We start from the raw sequence: 18,226 nt of genomic DNA, 5'->3' as shown, positions 1-18,226 counted from the left end.
CTCCAGCACCACCTCGTGTCTATCTGTGCACGCCCCTGCTTGACATGAATTCTGCAACAACTAGACAAGGTTGAAAGGTATATTTATTTTATCATGATAATGTTAGATGCCGGATGAACCAAAAGGAACACCCATTGGTGTAAGATTGAGCTGTTCTGCCTGAGGCCAAACACAACTTGGCAACCTGAGAGAATACTAAGTGTGGTTAAAATGCTCATTTGTCCAGGTGTGGATAAAACAAGTGCACACATTATAGCCTCCTGGAGTGAGAGCTAAGGGTCTGGGCAGATGAGATGGAGAGCTGAGATGGTTGAGCCTGCAGTAGCGAGTTAATGCACAGCAAACTTCAGCTGGGCTGAGACCCCATTCATAGAAAAAAGTACTGTATGTCACAATAAATCCAAACTTCCTGCAGAAAATCCAGTCTCTTCCAACTTCTTCAATATCTAATTGCCCTGGGTATTGCAGAAGCAAATATTTTCATGACTTTAATGCTTAAATTAATGTCTAGAGATGATCAACAGAGAGAATGTAGTTTACAGGCATTCAAAAAAAACATCCACTTGCATTTTTATTTTTTTATTTAGAGAAGACAAACGATGAATGAACATCTATAAACATTTTCTTCAATTTTGTTTAATTTTTTTTTCACAAGTCCCTTGAGGTGTAACACAGACGATGGCGTTTGTCTAGCGTTTCCCCTGCCCTCCTTGGTTAGTCAGTTCGTCCTTATTGTCCGTTCTCAACACATTCAACCTCCCTAGCAGCCGAGCCAGGGATCCTCTCTGTTTGTCTTGGAGACAAAAGCAATCTTTCGAGCCATTTCCATGTGGTAAATGCGCCTGCAGTTCTCGAAGTTCTTCCTCTGTCGCTCTCGGCAAGGCTTCTCGAAGTAGCGTTTGCGCTTCACCGTTTCGATTATCCCATCCTGGGTTAGAAGCCTAGAGTGTGGAGCAAAAAAGTGTGAGAACAGCTGAGTGAGGAAACACTAAATTTAAAGTAAACAGACAGAGCTTTGGAAAGGGATACTGACTGTTTCTGGTTTTTATATTCTACAAAAATCCCAAGTGGCACAGTTATCCTCACCTAACAATCCCTTTAAAATAAATGTAACCTAAGCTTATTTTTAATTTGTACTCTACTTATACTTTTTGGGAACCTCTAACTAGTATCTAATGACTTTCTGTTTCCATGGAGTATAATTATGAGGGTACAGAAACCCCATTCTTGAAAAAAGCCTGTCCTCAAAAACATCTGGAGTTTGCAAAACTACACTGGGGCTTTAACAGCAACCAGGAGCTTTGGTTAAATGAAACTGGGTGGGTTTGGACTCAAACGAGGAATGAAGATGAGGAAAAACATTTAATTTGCTGGTTATGAGAGAGGATCTGTGATGCTGGGTACCTGTTTCTCTTCCAAAGACTCTGGGAAACTTGTACATGGCACTATGAAGCTATCGAAATACCAGGATATTGAAATAAACACTGGCATCCTCTGCACAAAACTCTGCTGCTATATTTGATTCCACATTAGATTTTTTTAGCCCACACTAAGAAGGTTATCAAGTGTTCGAGACTTGGAAAGTCGATTACTGAAATCATCACATTAATCAGATGTGCTTTTATTGTAAAATCCATCCAAATGGTTTTTCGCTTGAGAAAAAAACCTACAAGATAGAACAACAGCCCCCAGTGATAAGAAAAGGCCCATTGTCTTATTATAGCTTTCACCTTTGGTGAAGGGCATGAGATCCAATAATGTTTGAGATACTAGTTCGTTATATCTGTAGTTTACTGCACTTTTAACTTGGCTTCCTATTGATTTTAAATAATTGTATTTAAATTAACTTATCTATCTTTGTTTTATTGTAGTGATTAATAAGCTTTATACCAGTTGTTGGAATTAAATCAAGTTTTAGTTTAACTCTATTTACGTTTTCTTCTTTTTACTATTGTACCCCCGTTGTTACATCAGTAACACAATTGTCTTTCAACATTTTGTCCCCCCGTCATGCTTGGTTAACATTGTTGAGCTAAGGTTTGTGCATGCGTGTCTTTTTATTACTGCCCCTTGTTAATGAACAGTGCACCATAAATACGTTCTCCGTATAAATACATTTATTTTTGGGGACCAGTTGTGACGCATTTTAAAACCCTTCCGAAATACATTAACAATAATCTATATATCTTGCATAACAAAACAGAAGCAAATCCATTAAAGGTCATTTCTCCTGCGCAACCGCACTTGGTGACATTGAGCTGCAGGCTAACGTTAAGCTAGCTATTACTAACGTCTCGTTTCCATGACAACAGCTAAACTGAAATTAAAATCAGCTAGAATTCTAGAGTTGAACCTGTTTAAGGTCCTGTACGCCACATCGACGTCGCCGCCTTGAACCATCACCGTCCGAGCTATGAAGCGAAGGTGCCGCGACATGATGAAACAGGAGCTTCCCTAATATCTTTCCGGAGGGTAACGACTAACTGCGAAAGGTTCCGGATAAAAGAGCACGGGATTAAAGAATCGCTAGGTGGCGCGTCACTCAAACATCCTTCCTAATATTAAAACTCACAATTCCAGTCTTATGTGGCAAAACCAGTGCAGTTATTTAAAAATACACAATGCATATATTTCATAATAGTTATTGTTGTTCAGAAGATTCAATTCAATTTAATTCAAAAATACTTTATTCATCCCAAAGGGAAATTGGTTGTTGTTGTAGCTCATTTTATACAGGTTTACAATTACCATCAGATTTAGATTCTATGCAGTTGGTGGGAGTCTTTTGGCATTTTAATTAAACAACAGATGTCCAATTACTTCTGTTTTTTACTATATTCTTGCAATAAATAATACATTTTGCAAAAAGTGATTAATTTAAATACTCCTTTCGCATTTATTAAGACCAAATTTCCAGTCTGAAAATATCAACTTAGAGGTAACAAAACATATTAATTTGCCTTCTGTAAATAGTTCAAACATCTACTAAATGTTTTTTTTTAAAAATCAAAATAAAAGAACCAAATGGTCTGAAATATCTAAGTGTGACGAGAGAGACAGAGAGAGAGAGAAGAAAACAGTAACGGGCGAAATACTTTTCATGGCAATGAAACATCTGTCTATTAGAATATCACTTAATTAGAGTATGTGCATTTACACTATTTCAAATTTTTATATGTCCTTACAAACACTGTCAAACTAAGAGAACCTCTGAGCTATTAAATACATATGTTGTTTAACCTTTTGTATAAAAATAAATAAATCTGACTTTACAAGAAAAGTTTTGGTTGTGCTAATCCACCGTGTGCCTAAAAAATACAATTATGCAAGTAATTCCCTTAACCTACTCCAATGATATGTAATTAACTATAATAATTATATTTTAAAGTTTAACAAAAATCTGTTATATGCATATTCCAGACTGTACTGTAGTGTCAAATGTCTCATCATATATGTTTGTCCCTTTTTTAAAAGTTTGCATATTAATAATTAGGTAAATTAAAAGTTTCAAATATTGAGTTCCAGCTCTGTTAACCACGGACTTAATCCCAGTCTTTGTATGCATTGGTTAGATCGGCTCCGATTAGGGACCTGAATTGCTGTAATTGTTGTCTGTAAAAATAGAAGATCACTATTAGGGAAACTGGAATTTGGATAGATTTGTCATCATAGCAGCAGGGACTCCAGTGTCCAATGTTAGTGTATTATCAAGCCCATTATCCTTATCCTTTTTGAACTTTGTCACCCCCATGCTGTTACTGTTTTATTTTTGTCTGTCCCATGTTTGGCGTTTGAGGGTTTTATTTGCTCCTTCTTCTCAAGAAACACAGCATTTAAAGTTAGTTCCCTTCTTGCTCTAAAGACTATACTACACTCTAAAGTATTCTGTATCTCCATTGCCATTGGGAGAGACTCTGACCCAACTTGCATAGATAATATCATGGGACCTTTTGTGAGGTGAATGGTGTCCTCATGTTTCCTCATCTGATCCAGGTGTGACAAAACAGTCCTGGCAGTGAGGGAGTGTGAGAGAAAAATAAAATAAAGAGGCAGAATCACCAGCAGACATTAGCATACAGACTCTGCCATCAATGTATGCGACACTTGTGTGGATATTATGAACCACATTTCACCGACACTGCGTCTGAAAGCATGAAAAAACATATTTCACTTGAAAAAAGGACTCCTGTCATCTGCAGAAATACTCGGATGACTCTGCAGTCGTAGGCTGTATCAGAGATGGACAAGAAGCTGAGTAAAGGGAGCTGGTGGACAGCTTTGTGGCATGGTGTGGAAACAACTATCTCATCTTGAATGTGAATAAAACAAAGGAGATGATTGTAGATTTTAAGAGAAACAGGAACAGGTCTCCACTATTTCCAGGAAAGGACAACCAAGGACAGAGCAGACTGTACTTCTTGAGGAAGCTTAGATCTTTCAGTGTCTCCAGCAAGATCCTGCATGTCTTCTATACGTCTGTTGTGGAGAGTGTGATCTCTTCTGCCATCATCTGCTGTGGTAGCAGCATCAGAGCCAGGGACTCAACAAGCTAATAAAGAAGGCTGGCTCTGTTCTAGGGACTCCTCTGGAGATCATTGTGCAAAGAACGATTCTTCATAAAATGAAGAACATTATGGAGAACCCTGAGCATCCTCTTCATGAGTGTTTTCAATCAGAGGCTTCTTCAGATCTGCTGTAAGACAGACCGCTACAGGAGATCCTTCCTGCCCACAGACATCAGCATCTACAACGGCTCTTTGAAGAAACCTTCATAATATGAGCTACAACAACATTTAATTTCCCTTTGGGATTAATAAAGTATTTTTTGAATTGAATTGAATTGAATTGAATTGAATTGAATTGAAATGAAGTGAATTGAAAAGAAAATAGCCTTTTCTGATCATTCTGTCTGTTGCCCTGGTAACAACAGTGTTCAGCATTCTGCCAGTCACTGCATCTTCTTTAATTTACAAACAAGACACATACATACAGACTTACAGACATACATACATATATCATAAATTATTTTAATAGTTTTTCCCACATAATGCAACATTTATTGTGTAGAATTGAACTGATAATCAAATAAATCAATTTAAAGGAAAATATAAAACAGGTGATTTATTTCAGTATGAAATCTTCTTTGGTAGGGGCGACCGTGGCAATGGTGGTAGGGGTTCGTCCTGTAACTGGCAGGTTGCCCTGCTCTGTCCATCTCTGTCATTGAGTCCTTCGGCAAGACACTTCATCCACCCTTATCTGCTGATGGTGGTCAGAGGACTCGGTGAATGGGTGGTTGACTGATTGTAGTGTAAAGTGCTGTGTGGTCTCTGGGGACTTGATAAAGCGCTGTACAAGTGCAGGCCATTTCAGCATCCTACACCTTCATTTGTTAATATTTGTCCACTCAACCATGCAAATGTTCTCAAAATCTATTCAGTTAATAAGAAAATCTCTTGTGCACAACCGTCTTTAGGTGACTCCACAGATTTTCTTCCAAGTTTAAGTCTGGATTTGGGCTGGGTTATTCCAAAACTTTAATTTTCCTCTCATGGAGTCGTTCTTTTATTGATTTAAATGTATGTTTGGTCTTATTGTCATGCTGAAAAATAAAATCTCTCATCATGTTTAGCTCTTTAGCAGATACCGGATGGATTGTGGACAAAACGTCCTGGTATTTTAGAACTAGCTATAATTTCATTGACCTTGATAAAGCCTGTTTAATCTGGTCTTGACTGTTTAAATTTTAAAGCGCAAGACAAGTCACAAGTACACTAGAATGTTCAGCAGATAAACTTGTCCATGTTTCTAGGTGAGACACAACTGTTGCATCCTTATTGGTGTGGGACTATATGGATGCAAACAGCTTTAGAGGAGAAAATGCTGGGTTAATATGTGTTTAAATGACAGAAGTGGGACAGGAAAAGTGTCGACAGATGACAGCAACTGCTCTTGTTCCTGGTAAGTTACTCTTGTTTTTATTGAGTGTGTTTACAACTGTTGCCTGCAAAGTATTTTCCTCCTTGGGGACGTTATAAACCCCTTTGAAATATGAACCCTTTGTGGAACCTGAAGCACATGTTAAAAACATTTAATGCACATTACTGTGCCAATGTCAAAAGCTGCCACTCTTTTCTTTGTTATGCACCTCTTAGATTTTTGATGATTGTGTCTGCTTCTGTCGGTTTCTGCATTTGAGTATGAATATTTATGTTTTTCTTCTCAAACATGACAGTAGAGATGGTATTTTATTTTAATCAATAAATTATATGAGCAGTTCTCAAACATCTTCAGTAATGACCCACAAAATAACAACAACAAAAAATTCAATGTACTTCAACCTGTCTACAGAGCAAGACATATGTATTGGCACCCTTTGTAAAATTGTGTAAAAAGCTTCATCTTTTTTGTAGCAGAATACTTTATTTTGAGCAAATTCAGTCAGTGGGGGGCGTGGGCGGGCATAATTGTTTTTAACAAAATCATTATTGGGACAATTCTTGTTAACATTGCTGTTAATGCTTTGTATACACCCCTTTTGCCAAAAGACCTTGGTCTTACGATTTCTGGGGTAGCGAATATAATCACAAGAAACTGACTTGGTATTATGTATTCGGTAGAGGGGCCAGTTCTAAAGGGGCATTGGCCCATGTTGGCCTCTGTCTACAATCACCCATGCTGGGGACATTGTTTCACAACCCAAAATGGGCTTCTGACCCCAGATTTAGGAACCAGTAACAGATAAGGTGTCCTCTAGCTGCAGTGATGCCGCCTTCTGGATATCTTATCTTTTGCTCTGTCAGTACCAGCTTTCCCACCTTCCAGCCTGCAGAATGAAAGATTCACACCGGATCTGATTTCACATTCCAGCTTTTCGACGCCTGCATACAAGTTGGACTGCTATTTTTCTCTTTTTCTCTTTTCATGAACAGATTCTAAATATAGAATTCTTACTCGTGCCTTGTCTGAACACTGTTGTTAATATAGCACCATCCATTCTATAAAAGAAACAAAACAATTAACACATTTCTTTGCTGTTAATCAACATCAAAAGCCTTACTGGAAGTGCATTTTTCCAGCTCGTATCCAAATCTTTCACCACGTTGCCAGAGGTGGAGGGTGCAGTTGGGATCTGGGGGGTGGGGAAAGTCTCTGCATTGGCTGGATCAGCATCACATTCAGCCGAGCTGTAGGCCAATGAATGGAGGAGCAGATGCAAGCGGAGGAGACAGCTTTTTAGGAACAGACGCACACCGACCAGAGCACTTACAATCACACTCCTGCTCTAATCTGCAAACAGCACCGAAATGGAGAACAAAGTGACAGATTTCTCTGGCAAATGGAAAATGAAGTCCTCGGAAAACTTCGAGGAGCTTTTGAAAGCTCTCGGTGAGTTACTCATTACAGCGCACTTTCATATTATTATTATTTTGGCGCATTGTTCTGTAATGTAGATTACCTTTTCAAAGCCAGAATACACAGGTTAAAACTATTAGGTTGCAATCTTTCTTTTTAAATCAATTTTAGCACATCCAGTTTTTCATACTAAGTATATTAATTAATGTCACTTATTGTTTTCTAGTTTAATCATACAAATCCCCCCTGATTTCTTTATAATGTTTCCAAATATGTTGAAATCTGTAAATGTAATCTTGTGGAACAGTTCTCCAGGTTTTCTAAAGGTCAGAGTTTTTCTTTGGACTTTAATTGAAAAAGCAGCTGAAGAGCTTCAGAAAACCTGATAAACTGTTGCTCAAAACCTTTGAAGACATTGCTTGAAAGTCTGTAAGGAAAAAATGATGCCTCTGATTGCCAAAAAAGCAAATTTGTGTTTTCAATAATTTTTATTGTTGAAAACCAACCCGGCTTTTAAGACACGAATTAGGTGTTGAAGTATTTTTCTTGCTGCTGTTTTGTTCTTATTAAGCTTCGAGTGGCTTGGCAGAATCCAGGTCCATGTGCCCATTGCAGGGGACAAAGGTCAAACGAGGGCCACATCCTGGATTCTTTCATAAAATCTAAGGTCAAATTGCCTGTGGAAAAATGTTAGATTAGTCTCATCTAAAGCAGCGTCCTCCTCATGTGGTTGTAATTATCGCCAATGTAAACGAAACTAAGCCTTGACATGGGCCCCAGCAGCCAACCAACTCTGAGCCTGACTTTCCTTCTCTGCCTCCCTATAGCCCTGGGCAATCCTGGGCTTTGTTTGTGTGCAAATGTGTTACCCCCTCTAAGTACCAAAACATGAGCAAATATGGTCTAAACTGAATCTGAGTTGTCTTGATCTCTCTGAAGCGAGGCCAGCTCAGATGAATAATGGCAGAGGATCAGGTTTATTTTTCGTCACTGTACACTCAAAAGAAACTGATCCATTTGCGTATGTTCTGTTTTGTTAGATATTAATCCACATTTCTGAATAGCAATTATATACATTTATATAGCAACTGAAAGACACTTAAATATTGTAAATTCCAGTAAATTTTAAAAATACACACGGTCAACTTAGTTAAATTCTTATTAATTATTAAGACACGTTTGCCCATCTGGTTTGGCCTCATTGTCAAATAAAAAGCAAAATAACTGCTTTGTGATCAAGGTGTAAAACATCACTGACACAGTAACAAACTTGTTTAATCCATTGTGACAAAATGGCATTTTAAACACTTTCCCTGACAACCGCAGCTAACATTGTTGATCAATGGCGATAACTGTCCCAGGGTTAGCAAGTTCAGGCCGCAAGCAACTTTGACTTTAGCATTAGCGCTGTCGCTAAGCTAGCTAGGTAATAGTGGACACATACATAAATTGTTGCTTCAAAACAGAAATATTTGCAACTAAAAATCTTATCTCAATCCTTCTTTTATTAATTTATTATACTGTTTCATAATACAATCCAGAAAAAACATATCAGCCTTATAGTGGTCTGCTGGACACCACACATGATAGATGAGAATAGCTGTGAAAAGGTATTTTACCCATTACAGATTTCTTTCTGCCACATTTAAATATTTCATGTTATGAAACTTTCATTGATAGACAAGATAACTTGAGTAAACACCAAAAATATCTTTAATTTATTGGGGGAGAAAAAACTTTCCAAAGTAGCCTATCTCTGCGTAAAAGGTTAACTCCCTTACTTTGTTAAACTCTGTAATAACCCACATTTTGTTCCAAACCCTTCATAATTACTGCCTGACCCGTAGAATAAAAAACCCAAATAAAATATGTTTAACAACATGAAGTAGGCTAAAAGATATCAAAAAGTTAAACATAAAGCCCCCCAAAAAAGAAATTCAAAAACAGAGAAGAAAAAAGTCACTGTCATCTATTTGTCTAGAAATAGTTACAAAGTCATTTTTAAGATTTTGGGACTCCACATGAACATGAGAGCCATTATCCACAAATAGAGAAAACATGGTTAACCATCCCACCTCGGTGCCAGCCTACCACAATTACTCAAAATGTGCCTCAATGATTCATCCAGTAGGTCACAAAAGAAGCCAGAACATCTCAAGTAGTGTAGGCCTGACTTGCTTTAGTTAAGGTCAGTGTTCATGATTCAACAAGAGACTGGACAAAAACTGGACCTATGGGAGAATTCCAAAGTCAAAACCTGAGCAAAGCGAACACAAAGGCCCAACCCACATTTGCCAAAAACATCTTGATGATTCCCAAGACTTTTAATATTCTGTGGATTGACAAACAAAAGTAAAACTTTTTGGAAGGTGAGCATCCCATTACATCTGGTATGAAACTAGCATAGCATTTCAAAAAAAGATCATCATACCAACCGTCCACGGTCTGGGGCTGCTTTGCTGCTTCAGGACCTAGACAACTTGCCATAATTAATGGAACCATCAATTCTGCTTCGACCAGAAAATCCTGAAAAAAATGTTCAGCCACCATATTATAACCTTAATCTCAAACACACTTTGGTTACAAGGATGTGCACCAGCAAGTTATCCTTTGATTTTGAAGTGGCCTAGTCAAAGGCTGGACTTAAATCAGAATGAGTTGTTTAAGCCAAGGGTGTCACAACCAGATCTTTTTAACCAGAGGTTTTTGGAACAATTACTTTTTCACATACAGCCAGGTTACTTAGATAGCTTTATTTCTCTCAATCAATTAAATCTTCATCTGAAAACAGCTTGTTTTTATTTACTTGGGTTATCTTTGTCGATGATAAGGTTTGTCTAATGATCTGAGAAATTTAAGTGTGGGAAAAAAAAACAAACACAGGTGAAACCTGTAAGAAGGCAAAAGCGCTGTAAGTAGTGTTTTCAAATTAAGTGACCAATATTCTTAGAGTTCAGCTATTAAACATCATATTTACAAACTAATATCCGTCCATCCATCCATTCACTGTCTATACCTGCTTGACCTCATAGGGTTGGCCTATAGAGTAACCAATTGACTCTGAAAAATGCTGTGATGGTGTATTATTACTAATTAATAAGAACCACAAATAAACTTCCCATAGACCATTTGTCTTTTATTTTGTTTTTACAAATTGATATTTCAGACTGACTAGAAATGACCATTTAAAATTTTCACAGCCTATGAGTATTTTGAGTAGTTTTATTCTTTAGATAGATTTTTATTTTATTTTTGCAAAATGAAAGCATGCTAAAGGATTCAAAATATGCAGTACACACTAAAAGTAATAATCTGTATTTAGTCTATTTACTAAACAGTTTGTAACAGTGACAAATTTCTATTAAATGTTAAAATTAATTCAAAACTATATATTACAGACTTTTTGAAGGACTGCTACATAAACAAATGTGCAATAACAGTTGGTATGTGCGTTCACTGACGCATGGACAACTCAGCTTCAGTCATTAAAACAACAACCTACCACATCTGTATTTTAAAATGTATTTAACTGACTGAAAGTTAATATTCTCCAAAATTAGTATTTATAGTGTAGATCCCCCGGAAACAGTATCTCATTGTGATTTTTGTAGAGAAAGCTTCCATCTGAGGTACAGGAAGTTGTGCACCAGCCTAAAGCCAATAATGTGGTTGTCTTCGAAGAACTGAACACAAACACGTTCTGATGACGACATTCAGTAAACATCCTTACCACAGCCTCATATTTTCACTGAAACATAAGCGCAACAGTCCTGTTGAAGACAATGTGTTTGTTTCTTTGCACCAACGTTTCCAGGTTTTTCTCATTTTGCTTCATACTAGAATTTACGTCACACTTTTATGGCGTTGGAACATCTTGTTTACATTACCAAAAGTCCAACATAGGAAAGCAAAAAGCATTTTGGGTTATCTTGCTCATTATAACAAGATTCACTGTTATCTTAACTAAGGTGGAGAAAAAACTGGGAGAAATCAGATTGCTTTTGTCTTACTAAAATTAATTTGTTCATTTTAGAGTATAGTATTGTTTTATTATGGGTTCTGTAGTACCTTGAAACATACCAGATGTGTCTTGATTTAATGAAGCCCAAATTATGCATGTTCGTTCTTGGTTTTGGTTTATTCCGACATGTAAAGGAGACATAAATCACTAATAATTATATCCTTGGCAAACTCTGCTGTTAGCAGCTGTGAAAATTGTTCAGAAATTTCACATTACATGTAGTTATGAAAACAGCCAAACACAAAACACTGACAGGCAAACATTGTGAAATTAATTTTGTTGGCGCTTTATGTAGGCTTCTTTTGACTGCCAAATATCAGGTAACATGGCTTCAATGATCCCAGGGCAAGATAGAAAATTCCAGCCATTCTTTGCACAGAGCTGAATTACCACAGGAGGCTTTTATATGTGTTAAACTTTCATAAAAAAAAAAGACAGACAGATTCACCCTGATGTATTGTCTACCACAATAACATTCAAAACCACTGGCATTCACAGCTGTGATTATACATTACGGACCACTAGTGAGACTTTAGCTCTGTGTGTGAATCCTTAGGTGTCAACGTGTTCCTCAGGAAGATAGCAGTGGCCGCGGCCTCCAGCCCGGCAGTGGAAATTACCCAGCAAGGAGAAACCCTCTCCATCAAGACATCCACCAGTGTCCGCACCACCCATGTCTTTTTCACCGTGGGTCAGTCCTTCAACGAGGCCACAGTCGATGGACGGCCTTGCACGGTACACATCTTTTTGCTTCGCATAAAGCATTCCTCTGTAATGTCAATAAGTGCATAATAGAATCTGCTCAAGGACAGCTCAACTGGCGGCAGTTCTGCAAAAAAAGTAACATATGGAAATAATTTCGGTGCAACTTGAGAGTCGGTTCGAAGGATTTTACACAGAGATCTGTTGTCAGGTTCTACCATTTTGGGTTCTGGTTTGTGTTTTTGTTCTGTGGAGTTTTGATAGTTTCTTTTTCTTATTTATTCCTGAATTCTTGTGTTCTTGTGTGCACTTTATATCAGCATCATTAGTTGTTTGGGTTTGTTTACTTTTCAGTTAGGTTTTCCTCTATGTCTTCAGGTTACTTTGTTAGTTCTTATTTTCCAGAGTTTTATATCTTAGGTTGTTATAGTTTTCTTAGATCTGTTTCCCTAGGTTTGTTATTTAATCCCTTCCCCCATGGTTTAGTTATGTAATCAGTTTCGCCTGTTCCACAGCCTCCCTGCATACACCTGACTCTAATCCCTGCTGATTGCTTGCCTCTCATTCCTTTGTTCTATACTCACTTCCCTCAGTTTAAAAGCTCATTGTTTTCCCATTACCAGTTGCTGGTTCCTCCCGTTCACTACCCACTTGTGTTCTGCTGGTATTATGTTTCGTGTAGGTTTTTGGATAACTCTTGTATGTTTTTTGGGAACTACTCATGTAAAGCTTTTTTTGAAGACCTTTGATTAAAGAAGCTTTTTCTCATCATGCTGCTGACCAGTGCCTGTCTGCATTTTGGTCCTTTACAGCCACAGACCGTGACATCTGTTCTTAATTTCTTTGTACTGAATGAGTGATGTTCATGTTCCTGACAACTTGTAAAGTTTTTCTCACAAACAGCGACTGGCAATTTCAGCTCCAGTTACAACCACACATCAAAACTAAGTGTCAGGAGTGGCTTTGGGTCAATTCGTCCCTTTAATAATTCCTGCCTGCATTTGCACCCACGTGTTGCCATTTCATACCTTCCTGTTCCTATTTCATACTTTTATACAAACCATGTTTTACTAAAACTATTGCATATCAGCTTTTTTTATGAATTATTTTCATAAACAAGTGGAGATAAATATACATAAAAATATTAAAATGTTATATATAATTTTATTTAAAGTAATTGTATTGTCTAAACATTTCCAAAGATTTTGGAATACAACCTATTACTCTTTCAGTATGACTACATTTGGACTCAACCGTATGACGATGTCTTCATATATTATATGAGTAGATCAGAAAAATTAAAAGTAAGAAACGACACTGTACCAAATGTCCCAATGGCTCTGTTTTATTCCAGAAGTGGGGAAATTACCGGCACCCAGCTAAACCACTTCAGTCATGCAACTTGTTCTCTCATTTGAATTCCTGTAGAGTTTTCCAAAGTGGGAGACGGCCCGAAAGATTAGCTGTGAACAGACTTTACCAAAAGGCGATGGACCAAAGACTGCGTGGACCAGAGAACTGACCAATGATGGAGACCTAATACTGGTAATTATTTTGTGCATATGTCAAATACACAACTTTACAGAGGTAAATAAGAGAACTAGATGTCTAACGTGACTGATAACTGTAGGGCAGTGTGAATTATTCGAGGATCAATTATTTCCATGATTGTTTTTAGAGATCTGAGCTCCTGAGTTTCTAAGTTCAATTGTCCTGGAAGCATACAGTTGAAATCAGATATTTACATAAACAGTATAAAAAGATGTTCAAATCCCTGACTAGGGTCTTTCTCCATGGAGTTTGCTTGCTCTGCCCATGCATACATGGGTTCTCTCAGGGTTCCTCAGACAGTCCAGAACATACATGTTAGGTTAATTGGTCTGTTTAAATGGTCCTTAGGAATGAATGTGTGCGTGCATGTTTGTTTGTCCTGTGTGTCTCTGTGTTGACCTGATGGCCTTTCCAGGGTGAACCCTGCTTTACACCCAAAATTATTTCGATTGGCTAAATAGCAGAATAATGACAGAAGACCTTTTAAAAAAATAATTTCTATTTCTTCAAAATCAGAGGTTTACAGACATTAAGATTACTGTGCTTGTGCTCATTCACAACCTTTGATTTAATTGTAGGCACACGTGAAGTTATTAAAGGGGCAATGTCTCAAACACATTGCTTCCTTGTGTAACATCATGGAAATATAAAGAAAATTCAGCCAAGATGTCAGGAAGAGAATACTGAACCTCCACAAGTATGGTTCATCTTTGGATACCATTTTCCAGATGCCTGAACATGGCACGTTCATCTGTTCAAACAGTTACCATGGGAAACAGGCGACACCATGGGAATGTCCAAACCTCTTGACAAGATGGGAGTTTTATTATTCATAGTGACACAAGTCCTGTACTAACATGGGCTGAAATGCCATTCGGAGAGAAAGAAGCAGTTACTCAAAAAGCAAGATGAAAAGCTATATTACAGTGTTCAAATGCACTCTAGAACAAATACCTTAATTTTTTTTACCTTAATGTCCTGTTATCTGATTAAAAATTGCAGTGCTTGGCCAATACAACCCTTATTACTTCAAGGGAAAAGGGAAGCCTGCAAAGCCAGAGAATAGCATCTCAACTGTGAAGTATGGGGGTGGCAGCTTTTATGTTGTTTGGCTGTTTTGCTGCAAGAGAAACTGGTGCACTTCACAAAATGAATGGATTCCAGAGAAAAGAACATTGTGTAGAAATATTGAAGCACCATCTGAACACATCAGCCAGGAAGTTTAGGCTTGGGCACAAATGGGTCTTCCAAATGGACAATGACCCTTATCATACTACCAAAGTACTTACAAAGTGGACAAAAGGGTAGATGCACTTTAGTGGCATCAAAAAGCTCTGACCTTAGTCCAATTTATGGGAATAAAAAGGCGGGTGCAAGCAAGATGGCTTACATAGTTACTGACTACTGATACAGTAACAACAGTCCTGTCTGGAGGAATGGGTCAAAATTTCAGCAAACTATTGTGAGCAGATTGTGGAAGGATTCTCAAAATGTCTGATTCAAGTCATGCAGTTGAAAGGACATTTTACCAGTTATTAAGGAAATGCATGCAGACTTCTGAATTTAAAGAAATTTAAAAAATATATTTGATTAAACAATCTGTCAAAATTCTTAGAAATCTTTTATAAATCCCAACTGACCTAAAACAGGAAAAAAAAAGTTTAGTCTGGTTTAATTTCAGACAAAGATAAAGAAATATTGTGGTTTTTTTGTACAGTGTATGTACATCTGATTTCAAGTATATGTTGCTAAAATTGCCAAGTTCCAAGACCCTAATGCTTAACTCAAACAAACACCTGTGTCCCAATCTTTTTTTAAAGAATTTCCCAGGAAATGAAAATCTCTAAAGTATAGAGTGACTGAGTTGATTCTCCCCTTCAGACCTATCCGTTTGAGCTGGACTCACAACACAGGTATAACAACTTCCCCCAGACCTGTATCCCGCAGGAGGAGGTCGTCTCAGTATGGATGAAACAAAACCAGAAATTATATTTGTTTCTAGCATGAACACTTTTTTAGTTCAGGTTTAAAATCTTCAAACAAGAGGTCACAGAAAGGAAAAAGATGGAAAGAGGAAGATGAAAGGCCAAGTTTCTTCTTATTCTTACCCATTTGCCATTTGTACGTCTTTGTCTATCATTAACAATGCATCTTTTATATGTGATAGCCTAATTAATGGCAAACTGAAAGTAGCTTTGAGAATAACACTTGAAATTTGTATTTCAATTGTACAGCAAAATGATTTTGTTCATTTATATAACAAAACTTAATTGATCCAAATGTACAATATGTTAGAACAACAGCATTAATTGCTGTTGTTAACGTGTAGTATTAAAGTGATATTACATGAAATGGTGATTTGGACTTAACGACTTAAAAATCACAACCAGAGATCTACCTAATGCATTGGTAAACAAGTGTTTATAACTCATTTTTCAACATTTTAATGTAGTTAAGAAAGAGCCTATTATCTGAGTTCGGGTTGTATTTATGCAAAGTGCTTGGCATAAAAACAACACAGCACCTTTCTGCAAGTACAACATATCTACAGTGAAAGGTTGTATTGGCAGCACCATACCAAAATGAAATCCTTCGATTTGATTTCCTACAAATACAACAATAATGGCCTTGAAGTCATAATACTGACTAGCAAAGTTGGAGGTTTTCAAGCAACCCAGAGGTCAGTATCCAATGTGACTGCCATGTATAAGAAATATGGTGAAATTTGCAGGTATAAAATATTTACAAGAACTTCTGACTGTTTTTATCCTATCAAACCAGTGGCACACAGAGTATGGTACAATCTCTACTTGTGATTATGCTCTTGAACATATATATACGCTCTTTGAGCGTATACAAACGAGAAGAATACATTTATGGGCTTGACTTAGTCATAGGAGTTAGCACCAAAACACTTTGCAAACCCGAAGGATTTTCCAACCTGCAACAAGAATGTGCTCAACCGGGTTGTGACTTCATTCTCAGATCCACGCCTGACTTCCAAGACAAAATTTGTGTATCTTTGGTTGAATTTTTCTTTTTTTAAAGAATATTCTCTAAATATGCAAATGAAATGTTTTATTGATAAACAAAAATTCTATATTTCTTAAAACTAATATTAGGTCTGTGTGTATGATTAGTCTTCTCTGTGATATGTATAGAATATTTCTGTCTTGACCAAAATGGTGGACCATTTAGCTGCTGATACCAAAGCTTGGTACAATGTGTTCAGTTTTTCTATGAATTTTAAACATTAAATTGAAAAACTTGTGAAAAAAGGTCTTAAAAGTGAAACCCTGTGTCGCTGTTGCTGTTTTCTTTCAGATGATGACTGCCGGGGATGTTGTCTGCACCAGAGTTTATGAAAGGGAGTGAGGACATTTTTACACAGTACTGTCATATAATACTTCTGTTTGTGTTTCATGCATGGTTTTCATTTACTCAGCTTGGTCTTTTCAGCCTCATCGTTCTCCTAGCCACTGAGTCCCGGTCTAGTCTTCCTCAAACAAGGAACTGGACAGAAAAGGCAAACTGCCTTTAACATGAACATTTTGTTTTATTGTATGATTTAATCATGTATACATTCCATTTTAATGCTTTATCCTTGTGCCTTTGTTCTTATGATCAATGTTAATAAACTATTTTCTATGAATTTGTTGTTTGCTTATTCTTTTTCAAGCTCTTGCTGCTTTGGTTGCACCTCCTTTTCCCTTGTCACGTACTTATAACTTCTCATTGCTGTCGATCATTCTTATTCTCCACTGCTTTTTTTCTTCCGATTTTCATACCATGTCTCCGTCATCACAACTGACTACAATATGCACTTGATTAGTACCAAAAACTCCCAAGGATGGTTCATATTTTCTAAACCCTGCAATGAGACACTTGGCAGAGACGAGGGGAAAACAGGGAGTGGAGAGAAAAATGAGTAAGAGAAGGAGAGAGCATGGCCATGAGAAAATTAAATCATTGCATCTGGAGTGGTTACGCTTCCTCTGTAACAAGCAACTATTCAGGAAACTCTTTTTCACTCTACTCTCTCATTTTTCACACAGGTACGAGGAGTTATTGGGCCTCCTCATACACATACCTGGGAGTTATCCACCTCTAAAATGTGTTTTCGACTACATAGATGCAAATATGTGCATGATTAGGTTTTAAATGCTAGATTTAACAACTTCAGCAGTGCTAGATTTTACACTATACTTCAGCTTGGGGCAAACTCTCACCTTTCAGTGAAAAATTGGCCTTGGGAGGACTGCAATGGTTCACAGGCAGTGATGGTTTTTCCAGGTTTTGAAACAGCCTGTAGTCCACCTCCCCTGTGAACTGTTTCCCAAGTTTATATATGCACAGTGCTGAGCAAGCAGCTAAAGCCCACAGCCTCATTTTTAAGATGGATATCCTCAGAAAGTTCAGTAGTTAAATGTGTTTGCCAAATCGACATAGCTCTCCAACTCTGCTCTCACTGAACATTTGATACAGGTGAATGTGTTATTGTGTGATCCTTTCCAAGAGTCTGAGTTAATTAATGAGGCAGAAAATGGGAAAAAAAACTTGTTAAACAAAAGTCGGTATGTGCTAGCCTTTTTTTGC

General features: G+C 37.3%; 2 protein-coding genes across 2 annotated transcripts; one reads left to right on the top strand and one right to left on the bottom strand.

Annotated features, from left to right (window-relative positions):
- Positions 1–563: 563 nt before the first annotated feature.
- mrps21 (mitochondrial ribosomal protein S21) lies at positions 564–2,515 on the bottom strand. The gene is made up of 2 exons (XM_047384202.1): positions 2,354–2,515; positions 564–941 (listed from the first exon to the last, which is right to left on the bottom strand). The coding sequence occupies exons 1-2, from the start codon at positions 2,434–2,436 to the stop codon at positions 761–763; spliced, it is 264 nt and encodes an 87-aa protein (XP_047240158.1). The 5' UTR covers positions 2,437–2,515; the 3' UTR covers positions 564–760.
- A 4,702-nt stretch (positions 2,516–7,217) lies between these two features.
- On the top strand, positions 7,218–17,282 carry crabp2b (cellular retinoic acid binding protein 2, b). Its single transcript, XM_047383078.1, has 4 exons — positions 7,218–7,389; positions 11,934–12,112; positions 13,508–13,624; positions 16,955–17,282. Exons 1-4 carry the CDS (start codon positions 7,308–7,310, stop codon positions 17,003–17,005), a joined length of 429 nt encoding a protein of 142 aa, XP_047239034.1. The 5' UTR covers positions 7,218–7,307; the 3' UTR covers positions 17,006–17,282.
- Positions 17,283–18,226: the final 944 nt, after the last annotated feature.

Source organism: Girardinichthys multiradiatus, chromosome 13 (assembly GCF_021462225.1).
Source record: "Girardinichthys multiradiatus isolate DD_20200921_A chromosome 13, DD_fGirMul_XY1, whole genome shotgun sequence".
NCBI lineage: Eukaryota > Metazoa > Chordata > Actinopteri > Cyprinodontiformes > Goodeidae > Girardinichthys > Girardinichthys multiradiatus.
Note: the sequence above shows the minus strand (reverse complement) of the source record. Positions and strands in the feature narration are given on the sequence as shown.